This window comes from Physella acuta, unplaced genomic scaffold, assembly GCF_028476545.2.
Source record: "Physella acuta isolate Inbredline_101_S28 unplaced genomic scaffold, ASM2847654v3 ptg000572l, whole genome shotgun sequence".
NCBI lineage: Eukaryota > Metazoa > Mollusca > Gastropoda > Physidae > Physella > Physella acuta.
The window spans coordinates 225,001-250,673 of NW_026732091.1; the positions used below are offsets into that span (position 1 = coordinate 225,001).

General features: G+C 33.8%; 2 protein-coding genes across 2 annotated transcripts in view; both read right to left on the minus strand.

The window, feature by feature from the left end:
* The window catches only part of LOC131946838 (ankyrin repeat domain-containing protein 50-like), a 162,531-nt gene that overhangs the window by 119,673 nt on the left and 17,185 nt on the right, over nt 1–25,673 (minus strand). The gene's annotated exons all lie outside the window — the stretch shown is intronic.
* Nucleotides 8,968–25,673, minus strand: part of LOC131946834 (uncharacterized) — a 102,345-nt gene continuing 85,639 nt past the window's right edge. Inside the window, exons 3-14 of the mRNA XM_059307806.1 lie at nt 24,620–24,812; nt 22,567–22,697; nt 20,640–20,705; nt 19,370–19,474; nt 18,051–18,144; nt 17,256–17,392; nt 15,464–15,713; nt 15,120–15,280; nt 11,630–11,749; nt 11,407–11,536; nt 10,846–11,023; nt 8,968–9,718 (exon numbers count right to left, since the gene is read on the minus strand). Coding sequence (XP_059163789.1) covers nt 9,433–9,718; nt 10,846–11,023; nt 11,407–11,536; nt 11,630–11,749; nt 15,120–15,280; nt 15,464–15,713; nt 17,256–17,392; nt 18,051–18,144; nt 19,370–19,474; nt 20,640–20,705; nt 22,567–22,697; nt 24,620–24,791 — 1,830 coding nt within the window. The 5' untranslated portion in view covers nt 24,792–24,812 and the 3' untranslated portion in view covers nt 8,968–9,432. The remainder of the gene's footprint in view (nt 9,719–10,845; nt 11,024–11,406; nt 11,537–11,629; nt 11,750–15,119; nt 15,281–15,463; nt 15,714–17,255; nt 17,393–18,050; nt 18,145–19,369; nt 19,475–20,639; nt 20,706–22,566; nt 22,698–24,619; nt 24,813–25,673) is intronic.

Genomic DNA, 25,673 nt, shown 5'->3' on the forward strand with positions numbered 1-25,673 from the left:
ACATCTTGCCACCTGGTTTTGAACGTGATGGACATCTTGGTCGTGGGATGACATACGGTCACCAGGTTTAGTTAGTGGCGTACTACATACTAGACCACACTGTCAAGTTGTGATAACATTTAACAAAATCTTGGGGATACCGGGTCTTTAAAAACATCTTACAACAATGAGGATAAGCTATGGATGGGGGAGGGGAATGTGTGTAAAAAAAGAGTGCCTTTATTTGTGGACGATGAAAGGCAGATTCAATTCCGTACCACGTTTAGAAAAGCAAAAGGTACCCCAGTACTACATAGCTAACTTATCAACCATACTTTACATACTTTCAACTTCATTTTAGATGTAGTATTCGAAAAAATCAATAACACTAACTTATTAAAAGCAAATCAATTAGCACCTGACTCAAAGATCTTTAACTCTGAAAGTCTCCCTCCCCCCTCCTCATACAATCGTTATTTGATTGTGAGTGGGTATCAAGCAAATAAATATAGGCCTTTGTTGTTTACAAGGGTATATTTTATTCTTTAGCAAGATAAACTACTGGGATATGAAATAAATGAAGACTATCAGTGTACACATTCAGCTTGTTACAATAGAATGAACACACTCGTAAAAACTAAAATGTGCTTTAACTAATATTTCTTATATTAATAAGATTTGGATCCCGCACAGTCTACTTGATGAATTTAACCACTATTCAATTAGTAATTTCGACCTTTGGCTTATAATGTTTAAGACAGCTTAGTTTCATCTTTATTTTACATTTTAAATAGACCTAATGGCCTAATAATATAAAACAAATATAACGGAATACGAAAGCGGAGAAAGGTAGAATCGATATCGCTAATACTTTGGCCTACGGTATCTATTTTGTGAGTCGGGTTTTACAGCTTGTGAACGTCTGAAGAAGAAAGTAAAAACATTTGTGAAAATAACAGTAAAAATGTACCGACTCACACTAAATTCAAATTAAGTCTGAATGTTTTCTTATTTTAATTGATCAAAATACCAACGGATATAGCGACAAAACATTAGCGATACAGTTTTTCTCGATTTTTAGATTAAAGCCTCTACTGTAATGCATTACGAAAAAGAAGATTTTCGTAGTTAAAAAATTAAACTAAAAATCGTATAGTCTTACTCAAATCGAACCTAGTGTCATTATTTTTAGTTTTAAATCATTATATGTATAAGTTAATTTCAACTTTGTGTTGAGTTATCGTATACCTAATTCAATCATTAGTAGCACGTAGTACGGGCCGCAACATATTAGCTCAATTCATACAATTTTTACTATTTAAAATAGATTAATTTATTATCTTTCAATCCTCTCATTTACTAGTTTAATTATTAAAATTCTTTAAGAAAAAACATGTATAAAAATTGGTGACATAATTCATATAAAACGAAGGAACATGAAAATGCGGTATCGATACCGCTAATAGGGTACCTAGTTTGTGAGACATATTGCATAGTCTGCTAAACGGATATACCTAAAATAAGTATGCTTGTTAGAAAGCTGAATAAAAAATGAAGATAATCCTGCTAAAAACAGAGTTAGTCTCAATGTGCTACTATTTTATGTAAATTTTTGAAAACTCACCTTTTAAACTCAATATGAGATAAACAAAAACAAGTAAAAAGTTGAAATAAAAATTATACGGCGGTAACGGTCAATAACCGCTGCTAATAAGGAGGGCATATATGGTTGGAATCATAATCGCGTTCTGTCGTTTTTTAAACGGTTAACATAGCAATGCAAACGACTACATTTGAATTAGATTTTATTGTGCACGAAAGGTTTAGAGCCTGTGACGTCATATTTTATTTACTGGTGCAACTAGCTATTTTATTATTATCAAATTATTTTCAGGGTAGATAATTCTGCATTTTTTGAAAATAGTCAGAATTTTAATTGTTATGTACTTTTGACCGTAGACAGCTATTACAGGTAAGAAAGATTTTCTTTGTTATATAACTTTGATCGTAAAAGAAAACTGATTCTAAATCTGCAATTTTTTGAAAATAGTCAGAATTTTCATTGTTATGTACCTTTGACCGTAGACAGATTTAATTGCAAAAAAAGGTACACAACTCTGCAATTCTTAAAGATGAAAAGGATTTCCATTGTTACATACCTTTGACCGCAAACTACCTATTTTTTAAAGTTTCAATCTAATTCTAAAATTGGTTTATGGGCCTAGTGAAGTAGAGCTCATTTCCTTCTGCAACCTGGTATATGAACAGGGCGCTACCGTTAAGGCGAACTAGGCGATTGCCTATAGCGCTAGCCATACTGAGCGCACTCTCTTTAAATTAGGCCTATAAATAGTTATTCGCGTTGGTGAAAATGCGCCCCCTTTCCTCTTTGGACATGAAGGGATTATTTTCACCAGTTATTTTATCACACGAGCCCTGTCGCTACGGCACTGTTACAATAATGAGATTATTATCTATATATATAATTCTCTTCTTGTAGACCCTAGAAATCAAGCTGTAAGCGCGCCTTGCAGTCCCCTCTCTTCTTCACTAGGCATAAATCAACCTCCCCCACCCCCAGCTCTGTTGAGCTGTGGTTCACGCTAAATGTTTACAATCGTACAGCCGGGTTTAGTGACGCCTATTAGGGGCAGATAATTTAGTCTAATACTATTTGAAACTTAGGGGAGGTAATTAAGAAGAGGCTGCTTTCAGGGGGGGGGGGTAGGTTAGGGATTGGGGGAAATGAGGGTGGGGGGGAGGGTGGTTATCGTCCTTAACGACCAACTGATAGTATTTTAAAGTAAATATTTTCAGGGGCAGCATTTGTACTGTCGAATTCAATAATTATGAATTACTGAAAAGTAGAAAATAAAACAACTAAATAGCGGCGTTTGATACGCCGCGGGTCGGCTCGTTGTATATAATCAGTTTCTTGCTGCAAGTCTTCGGTTTAAAAAAAAATTACAGGAGCGGAATTTACTTAGTCACGCATTCAGAATCTTTTATCAATCCCACTACACACATACTCTCAAACTCATTCGATACACTACAGTCCATTCACAACATACCCCTCTCCTTTCCCGAGCTGAAAATGCATACAAGAACTATAAAAATTATTTTCAGATTCAAAAAAACTTTTTTTCTAACAAATACATCCATTCAATATCCTAAACATGCAACAAATACATTGTTCGGTAGTCCATATGTAATTCATCAATGTCGTCAGTCAACTTGAACACAAATCTTTTGGTCCCATCCAACACCTTGTCCACACAAATCTTTTGCATCTGGTTTTTTGTCTCTGAATATCGATAAATGCTAAAAAATAAAATAATCCAGGACCAACGTGTTTCTAAACTTTGTACAATGATAGTTTATTTAAAAATAACACTGTTGAGCACTTCTTCCTCACAATTCTATTTTTTTAACCCTTTATTTACGGAATTATGTTCTGAATGAAATTTTTACTTAAACAGTGTGTTACTATATTGCTTTTGGCACATTCAAAGCATATGTCGAAGGAAATTTCGTTTCATAAATTTTTAATGGCCCAAACGTATATTGGTACTTATAAGTACCGTCAGGAATGTAGGACATTTTTTGTCAAAAATTTTTTTTTTACAAAACAGGAACAAACGATACAAATTATTAACTAATAACATGGCAATCATTATAGCAATCACTTTTTGTAATTTTCACACATAAATACAGCACAAAAGTATATTTTGAGTACGATTTTTACTGGATTTTCCATCAGAACACATCTTAGACCTCAAACACAGCAAAAGTTGCCGACATATCATGCTCCCTAAATCTTGTCTTTGGTTTTCTGGTGTAGCAACGGTTGACGGAATGAACATGCTTTTGCTGGAAGCTTCAAATAGCTAGTACAATGAGCCGCATTAACAAACAAAAGCCTAGTCACTCAGCACGCAACTACTAGTAATACTAGTATAATTGTAGCCTACTAGAATGTTTTGACAAGTCTACACTACAGTGCAAAGTTCATAAATAGAAGTGAGCTCAATGTGTTTAGGATAGCCGTAGCGGCCTACTCTTTTCTTTTTACTAATTAAAATTTACCTTATAGATATATACTATATGCAGAAGTATGGACTATTACTAGGTTACAGGTATACATTACGTAAATGCTAGTTGTTGTAGGCAAGAGAGTTTATTGCAGTAAATATAACTAACAATTTAAATCTTACAACTAGAACTAGGCTTTGGTATACAAATGAAGCATACTAAACCTCGTAAACGAGTCTGCAACTGATACCTTTATTCTTGTTATTTTTTACTACTAGAAATTAACAAGTAATTACTTTGTTTCTTAGGTAAACCATGTGCTAACCTTCTTATACATGTGTAAATATCATGTTTTGAGTACATTTCGATAATTAATTATCAGGATAATATATATGTAACTCCACATAAAAAAATCTGCGATTTTCTAAAAATCCTAAAAAATGACCGTGTGCCCTGACGGTACTTATAAGTCCACTTGTAAACATCGATCTAATACAAAGACAATTTGATTAAAATGGTATGACTAGAAGTTAAACGCGTTTGCCTGACTATTGAAGGTGCCAATAAAAAATATTTGGGGTTGAAAACTTGAAAAATAAGGTAAAACAAAGGGAAATCAAGAACGTGTGTGAGAAATGTACAGAAAAATTTTGAACTACCGATATAGCAAGACATTGAAAATGGCGCCACACCAATAATTTTCAAAAATCATTGATACCTCCGACTACCGGCGACTCAGGGGAGATAATACTATTAATTACTTCAATAATTTTTAAAATTCGTATTAAATTAAAAATAATACACGCACTTAATTAAAGTGGTACTTATAAGTACCGTCAGTAGATAAAGGGTTAAATATTAAATATGTTTTCATTAATATACAAAAGTACTATATACCAAATAGCAATGTCACTCGGATTCTAAAATATGGATTATTAAATCACAAGTATTATTTAAAATCAATACGATTTGGCCATTTATCAAAGAACTTAATACATTCTTAAGCATCATAATAACTACTATCTAACAATCAGGAATTTAACAGTCTAAGCCAGGGGTCTCCAAACTTTTTATCGCGAGGGCCGCATTAAATATAAAATATCAGTTCGGGGGCCAGAGATTCTTCCAGGAATTTCTTCAAGTTGGCGAATCCCCCCGCCCCCGAAGAACGTCTAACCCGTCCCCCTCCCCTCCCCCCAACGTAGTATAATTGATATAGAAATATATACACATTTCTTAAAGAAACCCTGTCGGGTCCGAAAACACACTCAAGGTCCAAGTTTGTTCTCAAATTGTTGTTAGTGTATTTCATTCTTGAAAATGTAGTTCCGAAATTTGGGCAAAAACTTTTTTAAAAAACCTTATAAAAACCCAACCACCCTTCTTTGAACTTGTTTCTAAGGAGGTCATTTGCTTGCAATTCAATCACCTCAAGCTGCAGTTCATCTGGGCAACTGGCGAAATTTACTTCAAATGGGTTTTGAAACAGTTTCATTTTTTCTGCCTTTGAATCCAAGTCAAAACACCGCTACTGAAACTGCATCTGGAGTTCCTTGATAATTTTGCATTTAAATGACTGAGATGTTGCTTTAGCCATGAAGACCTTGCACTGCTGAAAGTGCGTCAAGTTTTTGGCCTGTACTTGTTTCAAAAACAAGACATTTGGATCTGAAAGCCTTTAGATGGTTGTATAGAACAGAAACTACATTTTACTCTCCTTGTAGTTCTAGGTTCAGAACATTTAAATAACTAGTTATGACTGTAGCAAAGGCCAATTTCTATACCCACTCTTCATCAGACAATAATGGCCGTGGCTTGCCTTTACTTTCCAGGAAGTCACCTATTTCCTTGCTTAACTTAAATACTCTGCTCAGAACTTTCCCACAATTTAGCCATCCTACTGCTGTATATTATGGTAAATGTTGCGTGTCTGTATCTTTCAACATGATTCTGATCCGTCTATGGTTGAGCCCATCACAGGATTCAGTACACTGCTAATGTCCATATAGTTAGCAAACAAAGCTTGCTGGTGAATAATACATTGCATTAACACTATTTGTAGAATGTTTTTCTCATTCGCTTGTCTAACCAAGCATTTCGTTATGCCACTCATGTACTTTCCTGCATCAACATTCAACTGAGGCTAGTCCAGTCCAAGTTATAATCAGCAATTTTTTTTTAACTTATTGAATATCTCCTCTCCAGCTAACAGTGCCATACATGCTATGTTGAGAAGCCAGCTCTTGTGTTATGTTTATGTCTTCATCCACACCTCTAATGAAAACAAACAGTTGAGAGGTGGAACAGCTGTCCAGCGACTCATCCATTGCAATTGAAAAATGGGGTAACGCTTGCATTTTTCGCTATTTGCGTCACGATGTTTTCACTAATGTCTGCAACACGGCGGGCAATGGTATTTGCACCAAATGCTACATTTTCATATTATTTTGAATTTTCTTGGTAAAGGTCCTCAGCCACCTCCAATAAAAATCGTTTCCGTGGACAAAAAGATCTCCGCGGGCCGGATGAGAGGACCACGCGGGCCGCATCCGGCATGTACTCGGCACAACCTCGAGATACCAAAAAAAATACAATCGGGCTCCATCCTTAGTCTCGAAATCAATAAAATCAACTATCTAGCGATGAAGAAACGGACCAACCTCATTGATCGGGTCAAACATCAATCATCTCAACAAAAAAAAAAAAACAAAAAAAAAAAAAAACAAACACGAAAACATTAAACTAATGGAAGGGGTTTATTATCCAACCAAGAAAACATAACATCTTAGGATAGAATAAGTTAGCACATTGTACCTTAAATACCATGATATAACTTATTCACAACCTAGCATTTTAATTGTTAAATCAACTAATGGTGATTGATGGTGCCTAACCAAAATATCAGTATAGAAATATAATATCTAATTTAATGGAAGAAAAATTCTCCATGACCCCAGGACAAACAAAACTATCTCAGCAAATAATCGAGATCCATATAACCATAATCCATCATCTAATTCGAGCATGAATGGGTGACTACAACAATACAATAAACTACTTTTCAAGGGAAACAGGGAAAATACTGGATCCAACAACCAAATCAGCAAATGTATCTTCAATCGATATCATATCTAATACACCAAAGAGTACATAAACCTAGCACTAGCAAACATACTATGACCATCCACAAAAGGGGAACCTAACGCCATATATTTCCTTCTCCAAGCCGCTTCCCCAATAATAAATAGAGCTGAACTGTGTAACTCCTAAATCAATCCATGCCGGCGTTTAAACACCTGCCAAGCACGAACCAAAGTTAAAACTGGCTAACATATCTGTAGTTCTAACCTTGATTGGAATCAATGGGCGATGAGAGACCCGATATAGTCGCTAGATAATTTGTATTAGGATTCGATTATTTTTTTTCTTGAATTAATCTATTGTTTTTAGAATAATTAAGACTAAGGTTAAGGTTCAACCATTTTGGTTTCAGCCACACTTACTAAAATTGTTTATTATAAGCCAACAAATTAAATGAGACCTTTCCCCCTTCTAAGGGTGTACATAAAGCTATTCTTAGATTTTTACACCTAAACTTTGCACCTAGGCTCACCTTAGACAAGGACCTCATTTGTAGATCACCCAAGACTATACAATTATAACCAAGAAATGTTCTCTATATATTATTAAGCTATACTATATATTATTAAGCTATACATCAAATATACAGACTAAAATCAATTTTATCAACTGAAAATTAATCCGCTTCCTATTAGACTCCAGGCTAAGACCAGCAACGTTTACCCCCCCCCCACCCCCACCCCCCACCACTTATTTGCTTCACCTAAACCTAGATGTAAACAAGCAACGGCATCTTAATTTATGTTAATAATTGTTTTGTTCGGTACAAAATTAAAAAAAAAAGAGTTTTATTTAGCATTTATTTTAAACCATAGATATAACATAAAAACAAAACCCAAAGGCCTAATTGACTAAAATAAAATACATATTGATTTGATGACTAACTATTTAGCTAGGCGAATACATGCATTTCTGTTGATTTTATATAATCAAGACACGCGTAAAATAATGTGGTTAAAAAACAAGCCAAACATATAAAAGACAGTATATTTGAAAATAACAAAAATGTTATCAAAATATTACAATAAAATGTAACTCGAGATAAAAAAATAATAACTTAATAACCAACATAAAATTAGATTATTTACTCGGAAAAATTCTATGTAGGCCTACAAAATTAGGCTTAATATTAACAAACATATACTGTTTAAAAATGAATGTTTTCTTCTAACTACACAAATACATATTCATTTTACAAATGAGAGTTATAAAGTGAAACCAAACTCGATAATTATAACAGTAAAAAAATATTGATAATAACAAGGTTTAATACAATACTTTTGACCGGGATGATAGAATTAAAGAAACTATAGTTTACGGCGAGTAAAAAAAAAATTATAGCACGATTTTAATATAAAGCCTGGAATGATTTAAAATAGAATTTTGAGTGATTTGCTGTCTCAAGATACTTTGCAAGGAAATATATTACATTGCTAAAATTAGGAAATTGTTAAAATAATTCATATGAGATTTATTGAGGCTGTTTACATATATATTTATAGGAAGTTATATATATAATTATATGAATGTATATCTGTATATATATATATATATATATATATATATATATATATATATATATATATATATATATATATATATTTATATATATATATATATATATATATATATATATATATATATATATATATATATATATATATATACATATATATATATATAGATATATATATATATATATATATATATATATATATATATATCAACTAACGGTTATAACAATATAATATATTACATTAATATCAAAATCGATGGGCAAAAATGATAAATACGATTTTTTATTTGTATTTACATATCCCTCCCCCTAAATAAAAAATAAAATGATTCGGACTGCATGTATAAATGTACTTTTAAAAAAATGAATGTATTTGTACATGTATACATCTCTTTAAAAAAATATTTTTGTTATTAAAAAATGTCTAGTTCAAATCAATGTTATAACGTTCAACTTGGAAGATATTGTACTCATGTTTTTACAATTGATTGCTTGTATATAAACCTATTTACACATCTAGGACCGTAAAGTCAAAATCACACAGCATAAGCCATTGTAGTCTATATACAACTACATGTGTAACGCAAAATAAACTTCTTGTCGTGTGGATCCCAGTCTTTGCCGCGGACATACCGATACGCGTATTACTGATGACATGAAATAGTGTAAAAGATAGAAATTAAATAAGCAAACTATCCTAGTTGTTTATCTTCACACACTAGTAAAACACTCACATGATGCATGCCATTGTAAATATAGATCTTTTATTCCAACCGTCTTTTTTTAATTGATGGACCCTGATTATCATCGCCTCTGTAGACTGTAATAATAAACGGGTCGTTATTCAGCAGCCAGTCAGCTGTTGGTCTTTCTTTAGGTTCTCTGTGTAAAACTTTGTCTAAAAACTCTCGTAAGTAAACTGATGATGATGGCGGTAGTTTAAAATGTAGCGGCTCTCCCGTTGCAATTCTATACACAACCTGAGCTGACATCATGGAAGAGTTTGGTGGTTTCCCCGTCAACATTTCTATAACAGTGCAGCCGACACTCCTGTAATTGATATTTAACAAATATTTTAGTAATTGTATGATTTTGTTTTGTCGACGAGTAAAGTGTACGAGTTAGGAAGTCATAGCTCGACTCCAATTGAAGTACCTGTGTCAACACAGTTCGTTAGAGTATTTGACATGCTACACCTTTCATCCGATAGCCAAGAAACTTTGGGAAGTTCTTGAGATTATTCGTGGGGAGGTTTCATCGAAATAAATAATTTCCAACTCGCAGAGGTGGCGTTTTGGCAAGGCAAGATTCGATTATTCTCTATATATAGTATATACAAAATAAAAATCCATTGCGTATTTACACCGTTCATCCGATTGCCATAAATACAATAGTGAAGATCTGCAAAACATTATTTTGCTAATTTCACAAAGGCGGCGCCCCGCAAGGGTGCGATTTTTTCTCTAAATACGGTATATAAAAAAAAAAGTAGGACGCGGTTCGACACCGTTTAGCAGAGTGCCATTAAACTTTGGGGATTTGATGAGACTATTTCCAAGATGAATTTTGCAAAAGAAAAAAACATATTTTGCACATGCGGCCTCCGACAGGGTGCGATTTCACGCCCGCGAACGCTATGGTGCCTACGTTATGGTCGTTGACTAAATTGAATTAGGCACGCACGCCGGCGCCCCGGCTTGGTGCACTGTGGCATCCCGTTTATCATGTGAGCAATATGGCAACTACGTTCGATTTGGGGCATTACAGTCATCAATTCATGGTGAGTTGTAGCAGGGGTGTCCACTTGTATACAAAAGTAAACACTATTTTTGTTGTTTCTTTAAAAGTAACTTGTTTTTCGATTTCAAAGACGAATACTAAGCCTTTAATTGAATATTATATTCAATAAACGTTGGAATAAGTAACCTTGTTTAACCTGGTTCAATTATTCAAAATAGCAATTCACACACAAGTATTTTTTAAAAGGTACATTTGTTGTAGAATATTTTGGTCTGGATATCAAATTAATATCACGTTAAGATGTACCTTTCTTTTACAAGAATATAATTATTCCTTTATATATATATATATATATATATATATATATATATATATATATATATATATATATATATATATATATGCCTATTTATTTATTGAATACATCCATTGTTTACCATATATCAGATCTGCTGGTGTAGTATTTTAAAACGTTTCCATCTGTAAAAACAACTTCTGGAGCCATGTATCTAACTGTTCCTCTTTCTGTGGGTAGTCCTTTCCCGTCGATAAATTCTGATATACCAAAGTCAGTTAGCTTGATGTTCATATCATCTGCCATAAGGATATTGCATCCTATGGTAAATTAAAGTGTAAGTTATTGATTAATGTTTATATCTGTCAACATAAATTATAATACGTCTTACAATTAGGTAATATCATTTTCAATAAAAATGTTTTCTTACACATCAAACATTTACTGATCATTTGCTGTAACATTATGTAAAGAAAAACAATTGATGCGTTATCATACTTGTAATAACCAAATAAGCAATCGAGAAGTCTGTTTTTATTTCAGTATGTATATACTATACTCCTTATGCCATAAAGTAGATTTTTTTAAGATTGCGTCGTCTAAAAATGATGTTATAGATTGTAGAGTTTAGTACCCAAACGAAGAACATTGACACTGTAGGCTGCAGCAAATTTTACATAAAAACTGATAGAATGGTGTTTACCTTTAATATCTCTGTGAAGAATGTTGTTTTCATGTAAATAATCAACCCCTTCCAGAATTTGAACAGTAAAGTGCCGAGTCACTTCTTCGTTTAAATTTCCTCTTCTGGAAATATACGCTTCCAGAGTGCCCTGAATTATAGCATATTAACAATTTGAAACCAATCATGGTTTTATAAGCTGTTATAAATATTTTTAGAAAAAGAAAATAACGCTGCTTCTTACGTTTTTCAAATATTCTAGGAATATATAGAATGCATCCTTTGTTTTTTGAAAACCGTGGAACTGAACAATTCTTTCATGTTTTGCTTTTAATAGAAATTTTGTCTCCTTTATACATATTTCCTGGTGAAAAAAATTGTTTCAAAATGTTATTAATACAAAATAATGAAACACCATTATACTTTTATAACTTGCTATTTTATTATCATAACACGTGGGAGGTATTTTAAATTAAAAATATAATATCTAATTATAAATATATATATATATATATATATATATATATATATATATATATATACATATATATATATATATATATATATATATATATATATATATATATATATATATATAAAGCAATGTCTGTCTGTCTGTCTGTCTGTCTGTCTGTCTGTCTGTCTGTCTGTCTGTCTGTCTGTCTGTCTGTCTGTCTGTCTGTCTGTCTGTCTGTCTGTCTGTCTGTCTGTCTGTCTGTCTGTCTGTCTGTCTGTCTGTCTGTCTGTCTGTCTGTCTGTCTGTCTGTCTGTCTGTCTGTCTGTCTGTCTGTCTGTCTGTCTGTCTGTCTGTCTGTCTGTCTGTCTGTCTGTCTGTCTGTCTGTCTGTCTGTCTGTCTGTCTGTCTGTCTGTCTGTCTGTCTGTCTGTCTGTCTGTCTGTCTGTCTGTCTGTCTGTCTGTCTGTCTGTCTGTCTGTCTGTCTGTCTGTCTGTCTGTCTGTCTGTCTGTCTGTCTGTCTGTCTGTCTGTCTGTCTGTCTGTCTGTCTGTCTGTCTGTCTGTCTGTCTGTCTGTCCGTCTGTCCGTCTGTCCGTCTGTCCGTCTGTCCGTCTGTCCGTCTGTCCGTCTGTCCGTCTGTCCGTCTGTCCGTCTGTCCGTCTGTCCGTCTGTCTGTCTGTCTTTCTGTCTGTCTGTCTGTCTGTCTGTCCGTCTGTCTGTTCTGTCTGTTCTGTCTGTTCTCTCTGTCTGTCTGTCTGTCTGTCTGTCTGTCTGTCTGTCTGTCTGTCTGTCTGTCTGTCTGTCTGTCTGTCTGTCTGTCTGTCTGTCTGTCTGTCTGTCTGTCTGTCTGTCTGTCTGTCTGTCTGTCTGTCTGTCTGTCTGTCTGTCTGTCTGTCTGTCTGTCTGTCTGTCTGTCTGTCTGTCTGTCTGTCTGTCTGTCTGTCTGTCTGTCTGTCTGTCTGTCTGTCTGTCTGTCTGTCTGTCTGTCTGTCTGTCTGTCTGTCTGTCTGTCTGTCTGTCTGTCTGTCTGTCTGTCTGTCTGTCTGTCTGTCTGTCTGTCTGTCTGTCTGTCTGTCTGTCTGTCTGTCTGTCTGTCTGTCTGTTTGTTTGTTTGTTTGTTTGTCTGTCTGTCTGTCTGTCCGTCTGTCTGTCTGTCTGTCCGTTTGACCTTTATGCATTACTACATCTCTCATCACATCGCCGTGAAACTTTTCAAATTCGCAGGGGTGGAGCCCCGGCAGGGCGCGACTTTTTTTTCTCTATATACGGTATATAAAAATAAAAGTCGATTTTAGTTCGACATCATTCATCTGATCGCTATCAAACTTTGGTGGGAAAGGGTTCTATAAAGGGAAAGGGAAAGGGTTTTATAAAAAAATCATTTTTAATTTAATAAGGGCGGCACCACGGGAGGGTGCGATTTTTCTGTATATACTATATAAAAAAAAATAAAAGTGAATTGCTGTGACACCGTTCACACGCAGTAGCGTAGCGAGGGGGGGGACATATGTCCCCGGGCGCCGACCTTAGGGGGGGGCGCCAAATTGAAAGTTTGAGGGGGGGGGGGTGCAAATGAAAAGTTCGAGGGGGGGGGGGTGCAAATCAAAAGTTTGAGGGGGGGGGGTGCAAATGAAAAGTTCGAGGGGGGGTGCAAATCGAAAATTTGCTCCCAAGGGGGCGCCAAATTGAAAGTATGTCCCCGGGCGCCGGGAAAGGTCGCTACGCTTCTGTTCACACGATCGTCATGAAACTTTGGGAAGATGTTGAGAATATTCCTGGGGAGGTTACTGCGCTAACAAGATTTTCAAATTCGCAGGGGTGGCGCCCCGGCAGGGCGCGATTTGTTTTTTCTCTACATACGGTTTATAAAAAATAAAACTCTATTTCGGTTTCACACCGTTTATCCGTGTACCATGAAACTTTGGGGAGTTCATTATAACACTCTAGGGAAAGGTTCTGTAAAAAATAATTTTTTATATCACAAGGGTGGCGCCACGGGAGGGTGCGATTTTTTTTCTATATACACGGTATATAAAAAAATAAAACTCGGATGCGGTTCATCCGAGTGCCATGAAACATTAGGGAGTAGATGAGAATACTCCCAAGAATATTGCTGCGAAAAAGAAAACTAAAGTTTCTTATGGGCGGCGCCATGTAGGGTACAATTTTCGTCAATACACGTTTGGCGCCCAGAGTTTTAGAGCGACTATGTTGGCACTTGGCATCCGTTAATCGAGCATCCTGCATAGCAAGTAAGGGTTACTACTATATTCAGCGGTAAAACTACAACAGGCTTCTAAAAATAACTTTGTACAGTTTCGTCACCTTGCGAAAGATGAAAAAAAAACTTTTTGAATATGAGGAGCCTACTGTAGAGTTTCGTCACTTTGCGAATAATGCAATAAGCATCTATTATTAGACGATCCAGTCAAAAATTGAGATCGAGCATCTAATAATAGACCATTAGTAACGCTAGCTTATTGCATCAGTCGCAAATATGTTTAAAACACGTCAAATAACTTTTTTACGTATTAAAGAAAAAAATCCTGTTCATTTGTGTCACTTTAGCAAATGACAAAATCTACATCATTGTTAACATGATGCTATTGGGCGCTCTGGGTTATCCTATGAGTACGATGGCGTCTGTTAGTTTTAAGGAGCCAGGGACCGGACACTGCGCCTATGTGGTGGTGTAATTGGGGGAGGGGGGGGCTCATGAGAGCGCCCTCTATGTCCCTTACACATGGGTGGTCACCGAAGTGTGTTGTATCTCATTATTTCGGTGAGTGGTTAATGTACACTCAAGGTTTTTATGCAGTATTGTAGGAAAACCCGTGTCCTGATATTTATGATCCAAGCCCAGGCATTGTTTACATTTAAATAACTCACTTTTAGAAAAGAAATTCACGAGTCTAAGAATATAGGATTGGTAACGCATGGATGAAACCCTTCTTATATATTTTGTCGGACTTTCTTCTATTTCCGCGGCAACGCGCGGGGACGGGTACGCTAGTATGTATATATATAACCCAGACACCACATGTTTGTGTCTTATAAAAGGACCGATTTAGGCTGAGCATGTGTGAAAATATGTAGGCCTAATTAATACGTTTAAATAAATGTATGTTTAACAATTTTGTAAGAAAGAACATTATTCTCTTCACAAATACGCTATTTAAAGTTTTTCGCAAAATGCAGTTACTCACATGTACCGGAACAAACAAACACTTAAATATTTAAACATATAAACAACTTAAATTTTAGTATAATATAGATTACCAGTGTTTCTGTTGAAGTCGGTTCTATTTTCTTTGCAACAAACTTTTCTTCATCTGGATTATGCATGTCAACTACCTTAAAGACTCTGCCAAAGGCACCCTTGCCTATCATTGTTGATCTTATTTCGAAATGTTTAGGGAAGTCGTCAGAAAATATAATATCTATTTATATATAAAAAATAATTGTGAGTTAAAAAGTAATACACAACGTGTGTCTTTTTTAGCAGTTTCTTCGATTCATAATCATATGAAGCATTGTATGCAACCATATAGTGTAACAAAAGTGATTTAATAAGTATAATTTTATTTATTATAATAAATATAAAAAACGAAACATTTTCTAACCTGTTTTTGATGGCAAAATTCCCGTCACCCTTCCAGTTCTCCAAAATACTGAGTTTGCATTTTGCGAAAGGTCCTTATTATCACTGAACATTAGTCTATTTAAAATGTCATTAAAAGTTTCGTCAGTAATAATTTTCTCACTCGCATCTTTATTTATACTCAACCGCTTCAACAACTCCGTTGCTTGTTCCTGTTCTTGGGGGTCCTCATGCGCCAGTATAGTTTTTAAACGTGGAATGATAGGAATAATCTGTTAGGAATATCGATGGCTAGAATGTAAATAAACTATTTGAATTAAAGCAACACGTCGTCTGTTTGAATAAAAGGGTTAGTGTCCCATATATAACGGAGTTTGACAACTTGTTATACTCATAATACTATGGCATTGTCAAAGTATTTTAAATTGTAAATAACAGGTGAAAAAATAAAAATATGTATGTTAATCAAAAGCATATGAATGGAAATGATAATGGCAACGAGTTAGTGTAAGAGAAATGGTAAGGGTAATGGTTATGGCTAGAAAACAAAATTCATGTTTTACGTTTAATACACATTGTAGGCATTATGTAAAAAATTGGTTTTCTCATTTGCTCATTAAATTACCGTCAGACTATTTACAAGGTAATAATTAACAGGCTGTAATTGGGAGGAGGGTAAATTATGCTAGTATTAATGTTGCAGGGCAATTATCTGGAAGGTAATTTCATTTGTGCAATTGTGTATTTGACAGTAAATCTATTATCCCGCCATCTTTCTTACGACTCTCTACCTGTGCACTCTCTCTTCTCCTAACTCCTAGGTCAACAGAAATGCAAGGGCTTGCTACAGTGACCACTGACCCAGCTGCTAGACCGTACAAGCGGGCTAGATCTATCGTGTGATCAAGCACCGAGTCTCACTCGCTCATGGGAATGATCTAATGCTGATGGACATGAACCGGTGACAAATTAATTCGGTATTTTAACCATGACCAATGCCCCTTGTTAGTGCACCTGGTTATAGGGGCGTACAAGACATTCTGCTACGAACAGTTATCTTTTTTTTAATTATAGCATAATGCAGTAAAGATTTAATATGTCCAATATCTCGAGTTAAAACAAAGTAGTTAAGGAAATAATATAATTATATGAATTAGATACATTTTGCATGTATTTTTAAATAAACACACGACACTAAGCATCCATGAGGTGTGGCAAAATGTTTGAAAAGAGAAAGGAATACTGAAAATATGGTTTTTTTTCATAGCAAAATGATGAAATAATAAAACTCTACTTTGCGTCGAAAAATGGAACAGAGCGGTATGAAGTAATAGTGTAAGTTGATAACCCGAAAGTTTCATACAAAAACATATAATAGAGTCACATTAAATTCAATATTAGCCACTTAATGTGAGACCTAGTGAATCACAATACATTGTTAAGAAAACTGGTGAACAAAGTAAACAAAAAAAATAGCATCAATTTATAAGCTAAAGAGTGACTAAAATGGATTTGACATATTCAAAACTACTACGGAGATCATTAGTTATGTGACCCGTAATGTATAGTCGATGCAGTCCCGTCACTTTACCTTCTACTCTCTTCGTAGGTACACGTTTTTTTTTTTTTGGGTAGTCATTTGCCAATATACAATTATAATTACTCTGGTGTTTCGCACTAGTTCATCACGGAGAAACTCGTTATTACTAGGCACCGTGTTCAGAGAAACATGTTTTGGCTAATATTTAATTGGAAGGTAATACGTATATTGCGGCTCTGCAACTCTAGATATTAAAGAGAAAAAAATGTGAAACCTCATCCCATTCCTCTTCAGTAATGGTATATCTTGACAATCCTTGAAGTAAGGCATACAGCTTAAATGTTTGATGTATTCTGTCTTCCGCTTCCGCGGCTTTAGTTATTCCATCTAGCAAAAACCGCTTTATTTCTCCTAGAGGCATAAGTTTAAAAAAAAGCAATCATTATTACACAACGATATTAATTCATCAGAAAATGAATTTCCTCCGTAAAAAAGATAAATCCGATACTCGGTTTATTGATACCAGCTAAAGAGCTAAATAGAAAGTACCTAAGTAGTTTTATTTTTGTGATTTCCTTGAAGAACTGACTGTTACAATGTTACACCTATATTGTTCCGTGTGCTAAGTCACAAGCCAAGTTTCTACTCAAGATCGATTGTAATTGTTTGCTTAGTTTAATAAAGACTTGTATATCACAATCACCTTCAATTTGAAACTCGAAACTAATAGAAAACATGACAATGTTCTAATTTTCTCAATATACTAAATACATTCAAATATCTGAAAATAACTATTTTATAACATATTTAATAGGCTTGGCTATTTTTCTCTATTTCTCTACCAATACAGAGAATATTTTTTTATTGAAATTCAAATAACTATCTTAATCTGTTACGTATCTGAGGATTAAGTGCCCAAGTCGTAATTATGCGGTAACGTGTCCTGGAATGGGTGTATGGAGATTAAGTGACTGAACCCCATCAAGTATACGTATACAGTAACAGTTATATCCAAATACGTACTTAACATTATATTTAAAGTTATGTAATTTTAGTGAAAAATAATTACCGCGGGTCTCACTTTGTAAATTACCGATTTGCAAAAGTAGCAACTTTGAAACCAGTAATGTCCTTTGTTGTTTAAAGTTGAAGTTCAAAATCGCCTTAATCATACAAAATTATATTGTAGAAAACATGGAATCAACAACATTAAAAGAGTGTTTACATAATTATATTATAAATCAATATGACTGGGTTTAGATAAGTGATTAGGTGTAGTAATTTAAAATCTTAATAAAACAAAAACCTGTAGTTTTTACATTGGCAGGATTTAACAAATTTCATCTTTCCTGAATAAAATGGCATCATCTTAAAACAAGTTGACATTATTAATTAGGATCTAGCATGTGGCAACATGAGAAGAGTCTTACCCTGGTCTTATTTTGAATTATTTGACACAAACGGGATGTTAGTGCCGCTTAGGTCACAAGCAGATAATTGGATTCACATTTTTACGCATGTTTTAGATAATGATCCGCATATAATACATTTTTATCATTTTGCTTAAAAATTCATTGAATGATTTATTAATAATTAATAAGCTAAATAAAAAAACATATTGAAATCAGTATTTAATATAAAAAGCTACGGAGACCGACAAAGATTTTTTTTTAAATTGGATAGCCCTACTGATAAATTTGTAAAAATTTACATAAAAAAATCTTGCTAATTGCTACAAGACACTTGCACTCAAAACATCCATACCGTTTGCTGGAATAGATGATTTTCTAAATGCGGCAATTTCACGAAAACCACAATATCGAACTGACGATTTGGGCGATTCGGGGAATTTTTCCATTCAATTAACGTCTTGCCTTAGAGATGACGTTTGCATAAAATAGCCATCGGGTAAACGTAATTTGAACCAGTATCCTCGGGAATTTGATGTCCCACATAAAAAATAATTAGGCTAGCAAAACAGCAACGCATTTTGCCTCGTAACATAACTCAGTAATGTATCAAAAGTTTAAAACACAATAATGAAATATTATTACATTACTGCATTTTAATAGGTTTCTGCTATGTCTATTTGAATATTAAAATATTAAATTCAGTGTAAGTACTAATTTGTCAATAGAAATATGTAACATCATAGCGTTATTGGAGTACGAAATTATATATTTAACAATATATTGTTTTTCCATAAGAAATGTTAACTTTAATAAATGAAGCTGTTCAGGCTGTATATAAGTATGTAAATAATCACCATGCCTTAAAAAAAAACTTAATTCGCATATTCTACCGTAAATCCTTAAATTGAAAAGTCATTATATAAAACAGTACTTAGAAAAAGTATAACAATTGTACATCTAAAATAATCTACCTTACCTTTACTATGTCTTTATTGTTAAAGTATTGAAGAGCGTCTTTCTTGATTGCGATATTATATAAAATATAGATCAATCCGTTTGTTATATAATGAGTTTGTGAACACTGAAAAAATCGGCATAATAAGTGAAATAAAAATTATGTAAATTACTCTGAGTTATGATCATTTAAACCGACTTCATTAAGAAACAGAAAATTCGAAACAAGCACTTTTTAATTCTATTTTTTTTATATTCAAATACTCATAAATACTCATAATATATATATATATATATATATATATATATATATATATATATATATATATATATATATATATATATATATATATATATATATATATATATATATATATATATATATATATATATATATATATATATATATATATATATATATATATGTATTGTGTGGTGTGTGATATATGAATATATATCATAAATAAAACACTAGGTGTTATTATGTTGAAAAATCTGCTTATATTCCCTCGACTTGATTGAAAAATGAAATGCTAATAAAGTTTTCCCTTTATAAAAAAGTTTATAAAATGTGTTAGAAGAAAACGTAAGGTAAATAAGACTTATGGTTATGGTGTATATTTAGGATAAGAGATACCGAAAATTGCACACTGTTGCATTTAAACAAAAATGTTGGAGACGAAATTGTATTAGTTATTTCGCGTTCAATAAAACTTTTTTTTGCAACATTGTAATATACAATGTTAAATATATTCTATGTTGACCAAGCTCTGTCATTATTTTAGAAATAAATCGATGGTAAAAAATAGTTAATCTGCAATTTTGAGTAGAAGTTGTAGGATGTGATGCGACGTCTTTTTAAGGGGGTCTAGATTTTGGTGACGATGGGAAGGGGAGGGGGGAGAATTTTTGTTTAGAAAAGCGCGACCTCATGTATTGATTACTGCTTTCTAAAAAAGAACCAAGTGAACAGATAGAGATGCTTTTTTACTGCGTAGTATTTTAGTTCAGGAAAATTGTAACGGCTTACACTACATATTAGGATTAATTAAAGTTATAGGCATTAATATCGCACTGCAGTTATAATTACCGTCAAGAGTAGTTAAATATATGAATATTGTAATTTTAATTGTATTAGTTTTTGTTTTTGTTGCAAAGCTAATAAATTCAAATCGAGATACCACCTGCATGGATATTACAAAGATTTCATTTAACAGTGAAAAAACTATTGCAGTAGTTTAGTTTTAAAAAATTAATATTTGTATTTTAAGAAATGTATCAAAATATATTACCTCTATATTCTTGTGTGTGACCAGATAGTCTGTTAGTACCATGACAATATTACACTCAGCCAAGCGCTAAGAATAAAATACTGATAAACTATAACAAAATAAATGTGGAATGAATATGATTATGTTCAAGCTTTTTTAAAAAGTTAGGTACAAACATACATTTACACCACTGCGTTAATTTAAAAGCATTATTTGTTATTGCTAAACACATCCTATTCAATCATGCACATCTAAATAAAAAAAAACAGGTGAAAAGGCTCATTTCATATACACATTTTTTGAAACTATCGACTGGCATATTGGCACTAGAATAAGGAAGAGAAAGTGGATAAAGCCCCCAATTGCCTGTGTTGCCCAGCTTGATGATGGTGGTACCTAACAAATAATATATAAGCCTCTTCCAGCAATGAAAGCTACACCTGTCTCTAGCTCTACGTCAATAGCGTAGATAGCTTATTTCTATATTTACTACACTAAAAGCTTGGGCTAATTGAGGAAAGCTGGATGGGGTCCATGTGTCAAGTCCACACTCTCCAACAGGAGAACGGCGGAATGGAAAAGGCGTTCCCTATACAAACTTCCATCTGCTGTGCCGTAGGAGCTTTCTGTATACATTGTGTTAGTGGTGTAGCAAGGATTTTCAGGCATCTATGCTAACATTATCAGTGGGGTCCCTTTGTCAGCCGTTAGGCTACAACAAAGTTAAACGAAGAAATCAACTGTTACTTCCGATGTAGGGTTTCAAATAGTATAAATATTTTATACATTTTGTATTTCATACTTCCTTTTTTGTATATTTATCTAATATTATCGTATAGGACTATTACACCGTAGATTTGTAAAATAATTTACTGGCTTACAAATAATTTGTTTGTTATTTTAAAAGTAACCAAACACATTAGCGTCACAAGGCGGGGGCAGGGATGCGGTCCGCATGGCTGATAATATTTAGGCGTGACACCATGACGAAACATTGTAAAACTTACTGTTAAAAGTTAGTTGTATTAAGCTTAAATAACAATAAGATAAATAAGAGACGGGTGACAAACCACCGAAAGTGCAAAGTTCTTAAGGACGTCGGGATGATACTATAGTTAATACATTTGGTAACCGACCCCTTATTCTATTTAGTAATCGATTGTACTTGCTCTCCGTATCCCTAGTGTATGACGCTCATCAAAACGAATATAGGCGCCGCAATGATCATTGGGGAGCCCGGGTCACACTGGGTTACACGACCGCTGGGGCACCGGTTGATGTGCCAGTGCAATGTGACTGCTGAATTAAGAAGAAACACTGGCCCGCTGCGCCGAACACTGAACTGACCTTTAGTACAAATATAGTCACCGGGAAACTCAAGGTGGTAAATAGCACCGCCTAACTGCCGGGGCGCCGCTCTCAAAAATAAAATAAAAATGTAGTGCCAGAAACCTTCCCAAATGTCGATTTTGGGCCAACACTGCCTGGATAATTCTAAAAATTTCTTGGCAATTGGATGAAACCAAAACCTTATATTGTTTGTAGCGCTATATACAGATTACATATTAATTAGATCAACAAATTGAAATTTCGTTCAGGTAAAAAATTAGTAGAAAAAAAACTTTGACAAATGTTTGACAGCTTGTTATGAAAAAAATCTTCAAGGCTATTTTTTAAATGGCTCAATTGCTATCATGGATGAAAGATGGGATTTAGGGGAGGGCAGACAAATACCAAAAAATACAAAAATTTCAATTAAGGCCTACAAATTTTAATTTTTTTAAAGACTGAATAAAGCCCATTTTTTCCTTGGTCTAACGCTAGGTTTACGGTAGCTACGACACTGGTATTAGTCACACTTGGAATTTTTTGGGATTAGCTCCCTTACGCCTTTACTACATATGAAAATTTTTCCGCCCCGGAGAATTCTACAGTTTACTATATTTACCAATGAAAATTCAGCAGAGAACAAGCAGCCATTCCAGTAAATATTTAACATGTCTCGTATTAAGGAAAGTGAAAATCTTTGCGAGGTGGTGTTCAGAAGTTCTTCTTCTATTACATACTTCATGCATAATTCTGAAACAAAATACAATATAACAATTATTTTTGTATATTAAAAATACAAATAATTAAGTCGAAAACTTTTTATACATTTTTACAATAAAAGTATTATTTCATTATTAATTCATTGTTAATAATCAGATTGTTTGAATATGTTCCCAAAAGTTTATCTAAGAATGTGTGTATTCATAAGCTTTGAATTCATTAATAATTTGTGTGTGTTTATAGGAAAAGTCATAGTATTGTTTTATTTTTACTAAGAACGCAAACATTAAACTAAATCGTCACATCGCCTTGAAACTCATGTACCGACATTTAAATCTAGCCGAAAACTTAACAGACAAATAGGGCCTATACTATGAAAATCTTTCTTGACAAAACAAATAAGTGTCAAGCTTAAGATCTAAGCACAATGACGGTAATTCTTATGTACATTAAGGTCGCACATGTATGCCAGCATATCAATATTATATATGTAGGGGTATTATTATTTTATCTAACCAGTTTAATACTTTTCTTGACTGACTATATCGCGTCAGTTAATCCTACATGATATGTTTCGTTATGTCTATTGTTACTATTTCACGTGATCTTTACCTGGGTTAGCCAGGGTTGGCCTATCGAAGTGGAATCAACCTGACGCCCCTCAACAAAAATGTTTGACCAGCGCTTGAATAGCCGGCCAGGTAATTAAAATCAAACCCATTGGCATGATCACGGACTGAGCGGTCATGCAAGAGCTATGGCGTATGGAAGTGAGAAAACCTGGAGGCCGGCCAATCAGATCGCTATAGTGACGCTGTGTATAGTGACGGTCTATAGTTCTTGTCATGAACGCTCAATGGACTGGTCAGTATTGGCAGTGGGGAGCTTAGGGGTTGGTCTAGTAAGATTTTACACTAATGTTGGTGCAAAATTACCCCTGCACCTAAGCTTTCGTAAGAAAAAGTTAATACAATAATAAATATCGAATAAAAAATCATCAAGTCTTGCCCTGCAGAAATAGTTAACACGAGCCGACCCGCGGCGTAGCATATGCCGCTATTTAGTTCTTTTATTTTCTACTTTTCAATAATTCATACTTTGTGAATTCGACAGTACCAATGCTGCCACTGTAAATATTTGCTTTAAAATACTTTCAGTTGGTCGTTAAGGACGATAACCCCCCCCCCACCCCATCCTCATTTCCCCCAACCCCTACCCCTACCCCCCCCCCCCCGTGAAAGCAGCCTCCTCTTAATTACCTCCCCTAACTTTAAAATCGTTTCAAGCTAAATTATCTGCCCCTTATAGGCGTCACTAAACCCGGCTGTGCGATTGTTAACATTTAGCGTGAACCACAGCTCATCAGACTATGTGGGGGTGGGGGAGGTTGATTTATGCCTAGTGAAGAAGAGAGGGGACTGCAAGGCGCGCTTACAGCTTGTTTTCTAGAGTCTCCAAGAAGAGAATTATATATATATATAGATTCGTATTTCTATCAAGTGGTTTACTTGTACTTTGTTTTACTTTGGACCATGCAGTTCAAATGGCAGATAAAATAGAGTTTATTTCAGTGTCATTGGTATATGAGATATAGTATTATATTTCACATGCTTAGCCCCCATTGATTTCACTAACGTAAGATGTGTATCCGTCAGGGACTAGTTTGACTTGAGACATTCTACTGATAGTCCAGGATCTGAACACAAGACTTTCGTGATGGGAATAGTGCGTATTTTACAATTAACATTAGCCTACTTTTCAGCTAATAGCCTACACATATAGATTCGTAGAATTTTAAAAATACTTACAACTTAAACTAATATATTATGTTACCCCGAGATAAGAATTGTTTACTTCTCTTATATTGCACCTATTAATGAACACACAGAAGTTAGATTTCAATCTTAAAACAGAAGAAATGAATTTTTACAAATTAAACATTTTGTATGTACCTGGATACTTGTGTTCATGAAGTGTTTGGAAAAAAGTCAAATGTTTATCTATATAATGTGCACAAATCACAGTGTCTATCATTTTCAAAGCTTTTTGGTAAATAAAAAACGGCAATTGTTCAAACGCTTCCAAGCTAGAATATTCCGCCATTATTTCTGTTGTATATTTCATTAATTCATCTAGGGTTGGTGCCTGTAAAATTAGAAACATATTGCATCAACACAAATTAATTGAATGAGTATTAACTTAACACAATTATAGAATAACACTTGAAACAGAAGTATCATAGACAAGTTTTCGTCGACTTAATAGAGTAACCCATAGAGATAATGAACATTTAGAATAACAGTATTTGAGATTTATTAAGTATATGTTGACTGTACAAGTTGTTTAATTATTTCTTTTATGAATGTCAATGTAGATTAAAGATTTACATACTTGACACCAATTCATACACTAACGCAACTTTATGAAATAAACCAGGAGTAATCTAATCTAAACTTTATTAAAAATTCTTATATAACACTACAGGGATGGCAACGCTGGATTTGGACTTGATTTTATATCAAATTTTAATTACTTAATCTTTTTAGCATAGAATGAAATCTCGTAGAAAAAAAAGAATTGCGCAAAAAATATGTGTATAATTGTGCGGAATATTATTAGTCAATATATATATATATATATATATATATATATATATATATATATATATATATATATATATATATATATATATATATATATCAATCAGCGGAAATAGTTTTTTTTAAATGTTTATAATATTTACATATAATTTTACACAAAATGTTATTTTATCTTGACTTATTTTTTCTCAAACTGACACGTTTTGGTATTTAGCTTAAAATCGTTGTTGATTTTGTATAAGAACATGCTAATTGTAATTTTGTCACTGTAAAATTTCAGAAACTTTCTCAAATACTATTTGGTCCAAAAATGTTTTCATAAAACACTTTTTTACACATTAGAAAACTATTAGAAAACCATTAAGTGTTAGACATGAGACGGCAAAACTACTATTTTACCGAAATG